This window comes from Varanus komodoensis, unplaced genomic scaffold (assembly GCF_004798865.1).
Source record: "Varanus komodoensis strain SLA01 unplaced genomic scaffold, ASM479886v1 scaffold33, whole genome shotgun sequence".
Lineage (NCBI taxonomy): Eukaryota > Metazoa > Chordata > Lepidosauria > Squamata > Varanidae > Varanus > Varanus komodoensis.
Genome location: NW_025335817.1, coordinates 9,384,082 through 9,399,705, shown reverse-complemented (window position 1 = coordinate 9,399,705; position 15,624 = coordinate 9,384,082). Strand labels below are relative to the sequence as shown.

The 15,624-nt window shown below is 49.8% G+C and overlaps 2 protein-coding genes across 2 annotated transcripts in view; one reads left to right on the top strand and one right to left on the bottom strand.

Annotated features, from left to right (window-relative positions):
• The window catches only part of IL16 (interleukin 16), a 34,802-nt gene extending 26,634 nt beyond the window's left edge, over window positions 1–8,168 (top strand). The window contains exons 16-20 of the mRNA XM_044438934.1: window positions 354–537; window positions 2,631–2,732; window positions 3,787–4,036; window positions 5,432–5,557; window positions 7,202–8,168. Coding sequence (XP_044294869.1) covers window positions 354–537; window positions 2,631–2,732; window positions 3,787–4,036; window positions 5,432–5,557; window positions 7,202–7,398 — 859 coding nt within the window. The 3' untranslated portion in view covers window positions 7,399–8,168. The remainder of the gene's footprint in view (window positions 1–353; window positions 538–2,630; window positions 2,733–3,786; window positions 4,037–5,431; window positions 5,558–7,201) is intronic.
• Window positions 8,169–8,325: 157 nt separating this feature from the next.
• STARD5 (StAR related lipid transfer domain containing 5) overlaps window positions 8,326–15,624 on the bottom strand; it is a 10,545-nt gene continuing 3,246 nt past the window's right edge. The window contains exons 2-6 of the mRNA XM_044438935.1: window positions 14,622–14,671; window positions 13,072–13,204; window positions 12,072–12,189; window positions 10,654–10,747; window positions 8,326–9,328 (exon numbers count right to left, since the gene is read on the bottom strand). Of these exons, the coding sequence (XP_044294870.1) occupies window positions 9,181–9,328; window positions 10,654–10,747; window positions 12,072–12,189; window positions 13,072–13,204; window positions 14,622–14,671 (543 nt within the window). The 3' untranslated portion in view covers window positions 8,326–9,180. The remainder of the gene's footprint in view (window positions 9,329–10,653; window positions 10,748–12,071; window positions 12,190–13,071; window positions 13,205–14,621; window positions 14,672–15,624) is intronic.

The window sequence follows — 15,624 nt, the reverse complement described above, 5'->3', positions numbered from 1 at the left end:
CAAGCAACGCTCACATAACCCTATTACTATGCAAAGGTTGTTTGCCCTTTGTATAAGCCACGATGGCTGACTTCACATGATACAACACACTCCTGGGCCCAGGCAGGGCTTGCATATTCAACTTGATGGCTACACATGCTTGGCCATGTTGTGTGAATCAGGTCCAAAGAATTCTGGGAATTGAACAATAAACTAATAGTAAAGAGGATCTGCAGTAGCCCATTCCTTGAATTGGGTGGGCCAAAAAAACCCCACGACAGCATGCTGAAACTGCCCATGGCACGCAACAAAACCCAGTGCGAGTTTGCCATCACCATTCAGCATTTCTTGTTTCCTCTTTCCAAACTGGCTAGTCTTTCAGAGCTGCGGGATTACAGCGTGTGCTGGTCAGACAAGGAGAAAGAGGAAGGCAAGCAAGAGCACCGCTCGCCTCCAACACTGGGCGCTGCAGGGCAGGCCGTCATCTCTCTGCTCACTCCAGAAGAACTGGGGAAACTTATGGAGGAGGTGAAAACTTTAGATGAGGAAACGCTAAAGGTGAGTCGCTTCCTTGGGGGCTTTCAGGTTCCCCAAGATCGGCTGGCCTTCAGCTGCTGGGTTGGGACCAGTGCTGGCAAGTTTTTCACGGTGGTTTCCTTCCCTGAGTTGGCCTGTTGCGCTTCACCACTGCCCTTGGCTAGCCCGGCCTTTCTGGGCCCGATCCTCACCACAGCTCAGAATCAGTGTGCAAGTAAGTGGAGGCTGCTCCCTTTCGCTTTCCCTGCTCCTATGCTCAGAGCGGGAGCACAGCTGACAGGCAGGCCGGAGGAGGAGAGTGGTACCAAGGTGGCCTCTGCTGGGGGGTAGGCAATGCACAAGTGCGTGACAATGTTGTCCCTGGGGGTGGCTCTGGCTGTGCACTGAGCAAAGGTTGCAGGTGTGCTCGCTTGTGTTCCTTTGTAAACAGGGAGAAAAACAAAGAGTTGTTTATAAATGAATGGTCAAAGGGGTAATTCGACAGGAAAAGAGGAGGAGACAGAGTGCCTTTATTTTAATAGCTGTGTCGAAACAGACACTTAGCACTGGGTGTTCTGTTTCCTCTGCATGACTGCCTGTTCCCACTGAATATGGATGCATGAGAAATTTGTTTCAATTCAGTTTTGTTGAGAATCTTACCTAGTTCACAGCTGCTGGACTGAGCACGGGCTCAGATGTGAGTTGTAGTTGAAGTCTGTACATTCCTGAGCTTTGAAAAAGTACAAACCTTGCTGTGTGATGACCCAAGTTTAGCAGTTTCTGAACAGGAGAAAACACTTTGTGAAAACCGCCCCAGTGTCCTCTTCTGAGATGTTGCATATCTTTATTTTAGCATTAAAACATGCAGAAATGGTGGGCATTTTCTGTGTCACTCCAGATGGTGCTTTTAGAGTGCCATTGCCCTGCCATATTTTACAGAAGTGCAAGGGCAGGGATCCAGATATTCCATCCATACCCATCTTTTCCCCCACATCTGTCCTATTATTTTGCCTCCTCTGCAAATATTTTAAGGAGAAAAAGATGGTATGGTTTGGTAGCATGAAGAAAGCTTTGTCTGGCTCTGTTGGACATAGCGATTACTCCTCTCAAGTAATCATGCCAAGATAAGTAAATTAATTAATAAAGCCATGTCTTTTTGATAGATCTTTGAAATGTACATATTCTTCTCCCATTTGTGTGCATTTTCTCAAATGTATGGATGCTACTGGATGCTTTTTATTTCTTTGTTGGAGAAGGGCATCTATGGATCACTCTGTACTCGTAGATCCAGAAACATGCACAGATTGTATCGTGATCTATACCCGGTTGAGCAGGTGTGAGCTGGGGAAGTCCTGAACAAAAATTGCTGGGGATGGATTCCGCATCCATGCTAACTGCTAGGAAGCCCAGCACGTTGCTAGAGCACGTGAGTTGTGCCAGGTCCCCGTGCCTGTTGCTCTCCAGCCAGTGTCCTGGTATGAACTAAGATTGTGGGCTGGGACATTTGAATGGCCCCAGGCCAACTCCAGGGGTGCCCCGAGGGTTCCCAGGAGCGCAGTGGGACAGCCAGTGAGCGACGGCACTCCAGCCCCAGTCTTTCTCCCTGCCGGGGCTTACCCACCCCAAGAGACAAGGGACACCCAGCAAGGGGAAAAAGGACCCTACACAACAGTGCTGGAGCCCTGTGTGTACCGTGGCCAGACAGCAGTGCAGCCCTCTTACAGCCTTCCCAGACCTCGCACCCTGTAGATGTGTCAGGCTACAGCCCCCATGATCCTGAGCTGTGCCATGCTGACTAGGGATGGTGGTAGTTGTAGTCTCACACATTGTCTGGAACCAGTAAGCGCCAGGTGCTGCTAGGTGGAAAGGCCTGCGAGCCTGCACGTTCTCTGTGCGATGGTCCTTATGCCTGGCGTGACCTGGCCTTGGAGGGCAGGGCTGCTGCTCCTTCGTGGCTGTGGAAGGGGGATGGCAGCAAGCGACACTTGCCATGCCGGAGTGCTGCTGTCCTGAGAAGAGCCACCTCAGGCTGAATTCCCTCCTCTGTTCAGAGTGGAGCAGGCCTGCCCCACTCCGGGCACCTGGGCGCCTGCTGCCCACCGACCAAGATTTCTCTGCTTTCCTCCACGCCACAGCAACTCAGCAACATCCACGTGACAGTCCTGCACAAAGAAGAAGGAGCTGGGCTTGGCTTCAGCTTGGCTGGTGGAGTCGACCTGGAAAACAAAGCTATTACCGTGAGTGTTCTTGTTCTGCCAGACTCTCATTGGAAAGGAGGGCCGGGCACCTCCCTGCATAATTTGAAAACTCCTCTGCAAACAATCAGTTCAGAGCGACCCATTTCTTCCCAGGAAACTGCTGGATGTGGGAGGAGGGAGGGAGAGGGGAGTGCCCCAGCCTGCTTTTGGCCCCAGCCCTGCTTGGGCCGCTTCTAGACTGCAACCCCCATTGGTTCCCCCAGCGTTGCCCACCTGCTTTTAAGGTATACAACAAATTTTGGGTAATGAAAGCAACAGCCTGCAAGGATGTGAGCTGTTAAGATCAACAAGGGAAGGTAGCATAACACAACACTCTGATCTTATCTCCTGAACCGGCTGTGTTGGAGCAAGTGATGGGAGGGATCATCCGAAGCATTCTCAGAGGGATTCCTCTCTCTCTGCCCAGCCATGTGTGTGCCCTGGCACTCAGGTGAGGAGAGCAAAAGTGCAGGGGAGCACACCCAGACATGCCTGCGGGCTCCGTCCTTGACCAGGAGAGGGCTCATGGGGGGGGGGGGTGCCGCAGTTTGCAGCCATGTGTGGCTCCTCAGCCAGGGCAGCTTCGACTTGCCCAGAGTTTCCGTCTGGCCTCCCAGGTCACTTCTTTTGGCCCTGCCCCCTTTTCCCTGGCAACCAGTCGTGGTAAGGCAGGCTTCTTTCGGTGGCATCCTTTTGGGGGCAAGTGAAGGCCAGTCCTGGTGACTGAATGGGGCTGTGCTGGTGTGGGAGTCTTTTGCTGCAGGCTGCAAAATAGCTCAGGCAGGGATATTGCTAATTAGCCCTCTTGCAAACCCTTCCATTTCAAATCTATTTTTTTGCAGGAGTGTGAAAAGATTTGCTACCCTGGGTTAGGAAGCTTGTAGGCCACCAAACCACTTTAGAAAGAAAAGGCCTTTATTTACTTATTTTTTTAAATGATGCTTGTGTCTCACTTACCTGTCTACTCAATAAGTGATTCAGATACGCAGAAATGTTAAGCCCAAAACCACCTTTCTGTCTGAGCTGGGGTGATGCAGATACGCTTTCTCACTAGATCCACAGGGTTTTCTCCAGTGGACTGGCATCCCAGGCAGGAACCATTCAGAAAGGAGACGAAGTCCTATCCATCAACGGGAAGTCTCTGAAAGGTGCAACCCACGCGGAAGCGCTGGAGAACCTGCGCAAGGCCCGGCACCCAAGGCAGGCCGTTGTCGTCACAAGAAAACCACAAGAGAGGGAGAGCGGCCTCGGTGCACCTGCCGAGTCCCCTGCCTTCACGGGAGGCGAGACTTCAACAGACTCCGGTGAGCACCATTTGGGAACGAGGCTTAGGGTGCAGCAACTCTGAGCAGGCCAGCAGCTGCTGAGGGAGGAACAACCCTCAGACTGGGAGTACAGGGACACAGGAGACGGGAGCAGTGCCCGTGGGGGCACAGCTCTGGTCTTGGAGGGGCTGTCAAGCATGGTCTTCCCCAGCCGTTCCCAGACATGCCAGGCTCCTGTGTGCTCCCTACCTGTTCTGCCACTGTAGGATGCCTCTTCCCTTGCGGAAGAAGTGACTGAATACTGAGTCAGGCACTTAGCTCGGTGTTGCCCTCTCACCTTTGTGCAGCCTCTTTGTAGCAGGGACACGGGGAATTTGAGCGACGGCTGTAGGCACCAGCACAAAATGCTTAATCAGTGGATCACACGTCTATGCCTTATTTATCGAAAAACCCTGTTGTGCTGTGCCTTTTGGGCTCCACAACCTCTCTTTAATAAGGGATAGCTTACCTTGCTGGCGGCACAATGCAACAGAGTCTTCCTTTAAAGACACGTTTACGTAGGCAATGTCTGGTAGCAGCTTCTTTGGGAACGAGGCTATTCCACGGAAAAGCACGGGTGCTGGAGCAGTCTTTCAGATTCACTGAGGAGCGGTTGTTGCTATGTGCTGACAAGTAATCTCTGACCCTATGCATGAGTGTCCTCTGGGATGTCGTGTCCTCGACAGCCCTAGTCAGCTCTTGTAAACGCATGGATGTGGCTTCCTTTATGGAATCGACGCATCTCAGGTTTTGTCTTCCTCCTCTTCTTCTGCCTTCAAACTTCCTTAATTTTACGGTCTTCTGCAGTCAGTCTTGCCCGGTTCTTTTAAATTATTTACCCCCTTCATGGAAATTAACCAATAGCATAAATGGATGCTCTGTGCCCACATGACAACTTAAAGACTGATACGAAACACTGGACATATAAACACTCACCACTTCTATGTAACAGACTGAGGACCTTACAGAGATTTTCATATTTGAATGGGTGGCGTAGAGATGCCACCTTCAAACGGATGCCTGTTTGAATATTTGGCCCACTTTTGCTGGGCCTAAGCATAATTGTTTGGAAGTTTCGTGCATTGTGTGTCCATTGCAAAGGACAAATAATACGAAGAGATGTTTTAAATGCCCAGAGGCACCACCCCGGGAACCCCTTTGCCGGCATCACTGGACATGCCTGCAAGCACTATTGCATTGTCTTGGTCCGTACCAGCCTTCCCCAGTCCACCCCAACAGGGAGTTGTAGTCACCAGGTTTGGAGGACCTCTGGTTAGAGGGGCTTGGTCACGGTGTGACTCTCCAGACCAGAATCTTTCCCTGGAGTGAACCTGGGGTCTTTCTTTGATCTGCTCCTGAGCTGCAGCCTTTTGACAACATTCTGTCTGGTCACAGCATCTGAAGACCTGATCCTGACCGTGACACTGGAGAAGACGTCTGCTGGCTTAGGTTTCAGTTTGGAAGGTGGGAAAGGCTCAGTCCATGGTGACAAGCCCATCATCATCAACAGACTTTTTAAAGGTACATTCACAATAACAAAGTAACTGAGCACGTTTTTTTTCCCCAAATTGCCTGCAAGCATCAAGTTGTTCCTTAGTCCGCTTGGGTAAGTTCCTGGCAGAGGTGCATTCTTACCCCTCTTGTGCAGCAAGCAGAGTGGAAACAGCCATTGGAATCTTAACTCTGCCAGTGAACTGGGGAAACAATGAGATGCTCTTTGGAGGGGGTATGGTACTTGCATTCTGCATACTGTGCAGGACTTGGAAAAATTAAAGCGCAAGATAACACTGAGAGGCAGTGTGGTGTAGTGGTTAAGGGCATGGCACTGGGACTCAGGAGATCTGGGTTCTAGTCCCTGCTCAGCCATGGCGCCAAATGGGTGACTTTGGGCCAGTCACAGACTCTCAGCCCAGCCGACCTCACAGGGTTCTTGCTGTGGGGATAAGACTGAGAGTAGAAGGAAGAGAAGGATGTAAGTCACTATTTCTTAAAAAGAATAAGGTGGGATATAAATCTAATAAATAAAATGGAACTCCTAGCACAAGAGAAATAGGATTGTTTGGAATAGAGATGCTGTGGCTATTGCTCTTTACATAGAGATATAAGTAAAATTTGGCCATGTCTGAGCCAAGGAAAATGATTTCAGTGATCTTTAAATCAGGGATGCTGAACCCCAGCTTGCTGTCTAGATCTGGACTGCCTGGGGTCCTGAACCCCAGGAGGCTTCGGCCTTTTTTCCAGCTTCATGCACATTCCCCTGCCCATTCTAAATGGGCGAAATGCCTCTCCTTGGACTTAGTCACTGGCAGGACGATCTCCAATCGAAAAAATGTGCTGCTGTCTTGTGTCGCTTTGCCCCGTCCCGCTAAATGCAGCCCCCGGTCTGGAAGAGGTCTGACGCCCCTGGTTTAAATGGAGGAGTTTTTCTTGGGACCGCAGCTCCACGGAATCCATCCTCCTTTAATTTGCAGACTCCCTGTTGTGCCCAGGCCACCCTTGGAAGGTGAGCCGAGCGAGAGGAATCCTGCAAATGCCCGTGGAACGAACCAGCCGCCTCCTTCTGCATCATGTGCGGCAGACGTGGAAGAGGGATGCTGCTTGTACGGCAGCTGCGTGGTTCGATGCGCAGTTCGCCGGGACTTGGGCTCAGAGCCACGAGAAAGCAGACTGAAGTCCGGGAAGCCAAGTCCCTTTCCCAAAATGGATTCTTCCCACTGCCCTAACCGTAGGGATACATGCTAACCCCAGCCATATGGTGCCAGCTCAAAGGCTCTGCAGGTGACTTGGCGGCTGACCATGCAAGCTAGAGAAGCAGCATGTTTGAGTACGAGGACTATGGGATTGTCCCAAAGGCTTCAGGAAGGTGAATTTTGAGGAGGAGGTTGTATTTTTTGCAGTGTGGAACTGGTGGCAAGAAGCCGATTACATAGCAGAGGGACAGTGGGGAGCTGCACGGACTTTGTGGCATTTGAACTGCTCCCCATGTGCTTGTGCTGTTCCTGTTTGGTGCAGGGATGTTGAACTTCAGGCTGAGGGCCTACCTGGTGTCCCAGTTCCATTCTCTAAGCTTCCCCAGATGGCTCTGCTCCTTCTGTTCATGGCAAGAGTCATTTTTGCAAACGTTTTCCCTGCAACATTAAAACAAGGTCCACTTTGCTTCTTTAGGAGTGCCATCAGAACACAGCTCTGCTATTCAGCCCGGAGATGAGTTACTGCAAGTGCACACCAAGCCGATGCAAGGACTCTCCCGTTTTGAAGCCTGGAACATTATCAAGACATTGCCCGATGGGCCTGTTACTGCCATTATCAAGAGAAAAAACTCCGTCAGCAGAACAGCCGACTCTCTCCCTGGAGAGGAATAGTAGTAGTAACAGCAAGATGAACCTGAGTGGACCTGGAACTACTGTCCCTTTTTAACCAGGGCCAAAAGGATTTTGTTTCTTCCAGCTGCCTGCAGCTCGTGTTCCTTGCAAGCTAAGAGGAAGTCAGCCATGGCTCAGTGGGAGAACGTCAGCCTGGCATGAAGAAGGTTGCCGGCTTGGTGAATGGTGTCTCCAGGTACTGCTGGGAAAAGCTCCTGCCTGAACCCTGGAGAGGTACTCCTGCCAGTCAGTGTCAGCAGCACGGGGCTAGTTGGACCCAGCTTCCTTTGATCTTAGGCGAGAAGAGAAAAGAGGCGTGTGTAAAATGCTCACCACTCCCTCGTGGTTGCAGCCGGAGAAGAGCTGCAAGCCCACATGCAAGTTACAGGAGGCTTTATGCGCAAACGAAGCAAGAGCAGAAACTTGTAGAAGAGCTGGATGGTGGGGCAGGCGCTGTGAGTAATTCCCCAGGACCTGGCGGCATCCTCACGGCGACTGGCACGTGGAATTAGCTTCTAGACACATGGACTTCCCGGGATGGATCAGGAATGAGAAAAGGAGCCAAAGCGCAAGGCAGCCGTTGTGGTCTCCTCTTGTGCCGTGCGCTGCACCTTTCTTTCTGCTTTGCAACACTGGGGAGGGTGTGCGCGCACTGCCCACCATTCGACCTGCACATGGATGAGTGTGCATCCCCAAATTCAGGGACACTTGGACGAGCCACACCTTTCAGCTGTGTCCTGTGCTACTCAAATAAACCTTTGCTGCTTTAATTATTGATTGTTACTTAACAACGATCTTCCCCCATCCTTGCACTTAAGAGGTTTATGCAGCTCGTGTGGCCATCGTTGCATGAAGTCCCACGGCTGATCATGTTTTTGGACTTTTCAGCTGTGTCGCAAGTGCATAAGAGACCAGTAAAATTTCAGAGCACCATCTTTTTATTGTTAAAGTGCATAACACAAACTGTACAATAGTACTACACAGCACCCCTGTAAGGTAGGACAGTGTTATTGGTGGAGCTACATAAGCAATAGATTTACATGGAGCACCGTGAAGTGATACAGGTGGATAGAACTAAAGAGCTGGAGAGACATCAAAGGGCATCTAAGCCGACCATCTGCTAAGCGCAGGGTGCCACCATGGCGTGGCTGCCAGATGGCCCTCAGCATTTCCTTCAATACCTCAAACAAGGGAGTGCCTCGCCCACTGCTGAATGCTCTTTCTGTTTTCTTGATATTTGGGAAGTCGCACGCTGCAATGCTGCTCTGTATAAAAAATTTCCCCTCATGCAGAAGTGGTTACAGTGAGAAACTAAGTTAGAACTTTTCTTCATGCCATGCTAACTTTATACAGGTGAGGGGCTGGTTTTCCTTTTGGTCCAGGGGCACTGGTCACACAGCGCCCTGCGGGCAGACGTGCTTCTGCTCTGAGAGCCGAGTTGCCGAGTCTGCGGCTTTGGTCAATGGGAAGAAGAGCGAGTGGGTAAGGATTTGTGCTGTGATTGAGCAGTGTGATTTAGCATGTCCAGCAAGCCCGTAGTCGCACAGTCCTGTACCCAGACCCAAAGGGCCGCTCTGAGCACTGTAAATCTTTTTTATTTCAAGGCGAATGTTTCAGGTCTTTCCCATCTAAGACAGGTGTTATTCTCAAGCATTTAATTCTGGCTAGATCATGGCCCAGGAAGGTCACCATTCTGAATGCTGCGTCCAATGCCCTGCAAGGGCAGAATAAGATACACAGCTAACTAAGCCCTTTCCCTGCTTTCGGAAGCAACAGTCTGGTTCAAGCTGCTAGTTTCACCACCGCTTTGCTCAGATTGCTGTAAAAACCGGTTATGCTGCTTGGGAAGAAGGAATCAACCACTGTTTGCGGGAGGCTGCCAGCGAGGTCAGTCTGAAAGAAGCTGAGAAGCTGGGTCTTGCATGGTTCCCTGCAGGGAAACACCACCCCCACAAGCAGGTCAACAGAAATAACCTTTAGTCAGAGTACAGGTGGGAGGGTGAGAGAGCATTCACAGAAATCGTCACATCCTTTCATGGAACAGGTAGGAAAGCGTTCTTTAAACCTTACTGCTCTGCCAGGACTTGCACGCATTTATCCTCAGGTGACTGACTGAAAGAATATAAAAACCACCTTGCTGGATCAGTCCCAAGAGCCTTCTATCCAGCATTCTACCAAGCTCACTACCCACCAAATGACTTCAGGAAGCCCAGAAGTGTGACACAGAAGCAGCAGCCCCAATGAATGCCATGTGCTACTCGCGGCTACACTGCTTCTGGCCATGGAGGTTCCATTTAAGCACTCGGTGAGAGATGCAACAAAATGTCGCCATGCAACCCGTTTCTTTCCCAAATGGATCAGCACGTGAGCCCTGGAGTTTGCCATTAGCAAGAAAGGGAGTGAGAGAATAGATGCGCCATGCTTTTGTCCAGGCCCCCCTTGAGAGCAAGTCGAACCAGTGGCCATTCCCAAAACTTGCCGCAGTGGCTGCATGTGTCCCTGCTATGGCCCGGGGAACCCCACTAGGAAATTCAGTTATTTATTTGCGGGAAGGGAAGGATTCCTTGAAGTCAGATCCTTCAAACCCTGCAATCTTCGGGTTAACCCAGCGTGCTCTTGCGTTCTCACGGCCTTGTGGGAGCTGGGGCCCAGTGCTCCCAGGTCCCAGCACAAATGTGCCAGCCGCTGCACCACACCGGCTCTTGATGTAAGGGCCGAAGGCGTCCTTGGGGCGGCCACAGGCCTGCTCCAGCAGGGCACAGCGAGGTGCTGCTGCACTTCAGCAGCCTCAGCCTCCCAGCAGCCGTTCCAAAAGAGCAGGAAGAGCAGCTGACAGGGCAGCCGCCCACCTTGCTCACTGCAAGCTGAAAGAGCCTCTCCACCAGCACCGCCTTCCTCCAAACAAGGGAGGTTTCAGCTTCTAGTGGTAAGAGCTCCAGCAGAACCACCCACCTCCCCAAACCACAGACTGCAGGGGTGCAGGCCTTGGGAGTGGGGAGCTGTCCATTGGAGTTCCTCACATCATTTCCCTTGGTCTCATCCCTGTCCCTCACCCCAAGACTTTTGTGGGTTCCTGTAGTCCCCCCCCCCCCCGATTCTAAGCAATAGCAATGGTTGGGCCTCCAAGCTGAAATAGGCTGGTGCTTTGGGCCCATCCTCCAATGGGACGCAGCCCCTGGACTGGAAGAGGTTCACCCCCCCCCCCCCCGGTCCCCCTAATGCTTGAGAGAGCAAAGCCGGGCCTGTGCATCTTACCCTGGAATGGGGATGCAGAAGCAGCCGCAGGGATGGTTCTGCCCTCTCACGTAGCTCGGCTGTGGCGGACAAAGGGGGTGCTCCACGTTGGTTGCTGCCAGACAAGCAAGAAGGATGCAAGGCAGAGCCTCGTTTAGTGCTTGAGGAAGCGCCTCTAACAGAAGACCTCAGACGCGCTGGCACGTGCAGGCGCCCAAGCCGCACGTGTGAGGGGGAAGACCGGGGCACATGCCAGCTCCCCTCAAAGCCCTCCAACATGTGCTGGCCTTCCCTCCCTATGCCAGTCCTCGCTGCGTGAAGTAGCACGTTTTGAAGGGACTTGTTATTGTTTATCAGTATCCTTCCTTTTTTCTTCGTCTTCTTGCAAGGAACACTAGCTAGATCACACCATCCTCTCCCCCATTTGAGCCTCACAACAACCCTTTAGATTGAGGATCACTGACTGGCCCAGTGACACCCAGTGACCTTTATGTATGAAGGGGGACTGAAAGCCAGAACTTCCCAGGCCAAAGCCAGTGCTCTTACTACTATGCCGCACTGCCTCTCAGCCAATACAGGCAGATGGCCTCATGCACTTTGTGACCAAACTGAATGCACCCCAAAGGAACCATACCAACAACCCCCCTCCAGCTGCTTTCATCTCCTCAAGCAGCAAGCAGTCAGAAAGCAGAGAGGTTTTACTGGCTCATTCCAGACTGAGCCATTCCATTCCTAAGTATGTGGCACCGCAACAGTCTTGGTTAGAGGCAAGAGGTGGTTGCTGTGCAAAGTGCAGGGAAGCGCGGGGGGGCAAGGAGGCCCGAGAGGGATGGCCATGCACATCAGCAGCCCTGCGGTCGCAGAATGTGAGCCCCACCTCCCTGTGAGCCCAGGTTCTGCTCCACCGTGGCGAGTCAGGGACTGTGCAGAAGGGGAGTTCTGCTGGTTTGGGTTCCGTCGCCTCAGGGGCATGAGCGTGTCAGCCATGCCAAAGAGGATGAGCAGGCTGCGTGGGTGGTGCAGGGGGGGTGCTCCGTTTCATGCTCTGATTTGACCTGAGCAGGATTTCCCAAAGGGGTTCTTCATAACTGATTGATTCTGACTGTAACTGTCATATCCTGTGCACCTCGCTGCACCCTGTACTTTTGCAAGATTTCTGCACGCTCCTGGGGTCACTGTGCACACCAACATTGTTGAACATGCCCATGCCACTCCAGCCTGCTACCAGTTCTCAGAAGGCTGCTCCCGCATGCACTGCGGGTCACGGTAGCCCCAAGCAGCCACGCGCACGTGTGAATGGCTCATCGCAAGTCCTGCGCTTGGGGAAGTGAACGCTCGGCTTGCCCCATGCAACCCACCTTTTCAGCTGGGTGCCGCCCACGCACCTTCGTGCACATCTGCCCCATGAGCTGGTCCACACGCTGGATTAAATGCCTTACCCATAGTTGCGATAATCCCATCCTTGTCCTGTTTAATCAGGACCACATCTAAGAACTCTCTTGGAGAGATGATCTTCATGAAAGCTGAAGGAGTCGTGGTTCTGGTTACACAGACATTCTGCAAAGTTCAAATCAGGGTCGTGTTGTAAACTGCAGGATAAAGAGGAATTCTACTATCTTTACCCAGATGAATATTTTAGGCATGTACTCTGTGTGTGGCCAAGTGCTAAGCATGGGAAAGGCCAGTCATCTTAACCGATGGGACCACGTAACAGTTTGCAGCATGCCACTCTCAGGCACTGGCAAAGTGTGATTCCTATATTTGTATCCCCCATGCAATCCCCTGATGCTGCCAGAGAGACTTGAAAATCCAGAAATGCTACCAAGAAATCCAAGAAATAAATCCAGTTACAAAGCTTGCGATTATAAGCAGCAATAGCAAACACTAAGACCATGGCCAGGTAAGCTTTAGACTTAAATTCTATGTGTGTTGACTCAGAAATAAGCCCCACTGAGTTCAATGGGACTTGCTTCCATGTAAGTGGGCACAGACTCACAGCTCAACCTTGGGTGCAAATGGCTGCTGTCAGCAAGGCTGGATAGTTTGCTGGCAGCCTGGCGCTCCAGAGCCCAGTCAGCACAGATGGTCGCTGCTGATGGCCTTGATGATGCATGCAGCCAGTTAGTGACCACAGTTCTTGCATGGTGCTGAGTGAGGCCCAGGTGGAGGCTTCTAATGCTTGCGACAGATAGATCTAGCTAATAAAGTTTATCTATCTAATGCTTGCGATAGACATTAGTCAACAACCACAGGCCTTAATGTTGCTGATGAAGATGCACCCAGCTGCTTCAGGTCAATGAGGGTGGATAGCCAGTCAGCGAACACAGTCCTGGCACTGTACTGGTGAAGGCAAGCCCATTCCTACAACCACCTCACCATAAAAAGGACAGGCATTTCTGCCCAGCCGCTGCTGACAGAATACAGCTCTTGTATACTTACTTCATTTACTGTTTCAATGACCACAACTTCCTTCACATTTTGATCCCATTTCTCTCTAAGTCCACCAGTCTCTGGTTTTACACATTTAAACACATCTTCTGGTTTTGCAGGAATAACTCCCTCTGCTTTGTACCTTTTGAGAAATGATAAACAAGAGAGAGAATTAAAATCAAAATCCATTTTTTCACCATCTCTATATAGCCATCTATCTGAATTCCACTATAGTCCTCTGATGCACAAGGTGGCAGAACTCTCTTCTGAATGGGATGATTTTCAATGCTTCTTCATGTAAAAAAGCACATAACTAGCACACTAGAGAGAGACAGTTTAGCATATCCCTGAGTTGCTAGCTTTCTATTTGCAGAAAGTGTTTTTGTTTATTTTGCTTTCAGAGCACTGAAAAATAGTCTTATGACATGCCATCAGGTCATCTATGGCTTTTGGCAACCCCAGGCACTGTAATGCCTTTCCAAATCTCCTGTCCTTGACAGCTCTGCTCAGGTTTAATAAACTCAGGGCTGTGGCTTTCATTATGGAACTGATCCATATCATGTTTGTGCTTCATTTTCTGTCTTCAACTTTTGCTAGCATTATTGTCTTCTCCCATGAATCTTCACTCCCATGATGCACCCAAAGCCTAGAAGTCCATCACTCTGGTACATCAAAATGGACCTCGTTTCCAAGTCCACCTATGTACAGGTGGGAGACGCTCCAGACCAGAGAAAGCTCCCAAGGTCAGCTACTCATAATGGCACAAGGAGACGAGGCTTTCTGCGGCACATCCTGCATTCATCCGCTGTTCTGTCTCACCATTTCAGATTCTCCCTGATCCTGCAGAAAAGCCCAGATCTCATCAAAGATGTTCAAACCATCCCATGAGCCACATGGATAGCAATCCCGTGCACGTCCTCCGAGGCTGGTTTTCCACTCCCTGTTGCTTCATTACCAGCAGCTTTGCCTTGAATGGCTTACTTGCATTTCAAGGTCAAACTGCAGGTTGCATCACTCACACTTGTTTTATTAAATTATTAAATTATTTCTAACCCGTCCTTCACAGCAGCGTCTCAGGACGGCTTACGAGCATAAAATCAACAACAATGATAAAAACAACAATACCATAAACAATAATAAATAACTAGCAATAATAAATACAATCAATAGAATAAAAATATGGTGAGAGTTAAAAATGAGTAAATCACAAAAAAAAGTGAGTTGACTTAATTCTAAAAATCCCTAATTCTTAAAATGATGTTCAAATAAAAAGGTTTTCACCTGGCGCCAAAAAGAGAACAGGCTCGGCGCAAGGCGAACCTCTCAGGGGAGCGCATTCCACAGTCTGGGTGCCACCGCAGAGAAGGCCCTACTAGAAATCCTCTTTACCTCCTTCAAGGAGGGTTCCAGGAACAGGGCCTCTCCTGCAGATGTTAAGGGGTGTGAGAAGTTCCTTCAGGTATAAACTGCCCACATGGAAAGAAATGAAACAAAACCATTTCCCCCAAGAAATGCATCCACATGATAAATATGCTCAAAATTTGTACCATCTTACTTACAGGTTTCCAGGAAACTCCATTGATGGTCTCCATGAAATGGAAATTTCATTCTAGGAAAATAAATATTTTTTTAAATCAGACATGCTATAATAATTTTACTTTTAAAGTGCTGTGGGTCTGCATCATTTGAGGCACAGTGCATAACTATTATTTCAGGATTCCTCCAAACAGCCCTGTAAAGTAGGTTAGAATTAATACCCCCGTACTGCAGCTGGGGACAGGACTAAGGCAGAAAGTATGGTTTAAAACACAGTGGTGTAATGGTTATTGTGTGGAATTTTATGGCAAGAATGCTAAAGCCTAACTTTCCAGATACAGCATTTTTAAAAGCAAAGAACTTGGGAGTGCATTAACGGCCAACTCATTTATTATAGCATAAGAAGTTTCTATGGAGTAACTTCTGTTGATCTTGAAGGTGTTACAAGAGACTTCAGAAAGTGCCCAATGTTAGTCCTATGTAGAGTAGACCCACTGGAATTAATGGGGCTGAAGGCAGTCACCTCCAGTGAAGTATCATAATTGCCAACATACGCTGGATCATGGAGAAAGCTAGGGAGTTCCAGAAAAACATCTACTTCTGCTTCATTGACTATGCTAAAGCCTTTGACTGTGTGGATCACAACAAAATGTGGCAAGTTCTTAAAGATATGGGAGTACCAGACCATCTTATTTGTCTCTTGAGAAACCTATATGTGGGTCAAGAAGCAACAGTGAGAACTGGACATGGAACCACTGATTGGTTCAAAGTTGAGAAAGGAGTTCGGCAAGGCTGTATACTGTTTAACTTATATGCAGAGCACATCATGAGAAAGGTGGGCCTAGATGAATCACCAGTTGGAATTAAGATTTCTGGGAGAAATATCAACAACCTCAGATATGCAGATGATACCACTCTAAAGGCAGAAAGTGAAGAGGAACTAAAGAGCCTCTTGATGCGGGTGAAGGAGGAGAGCACAAAAGTTGGCTTGAAACTCAACATTAAGAAAACTAAGATCATGGCATC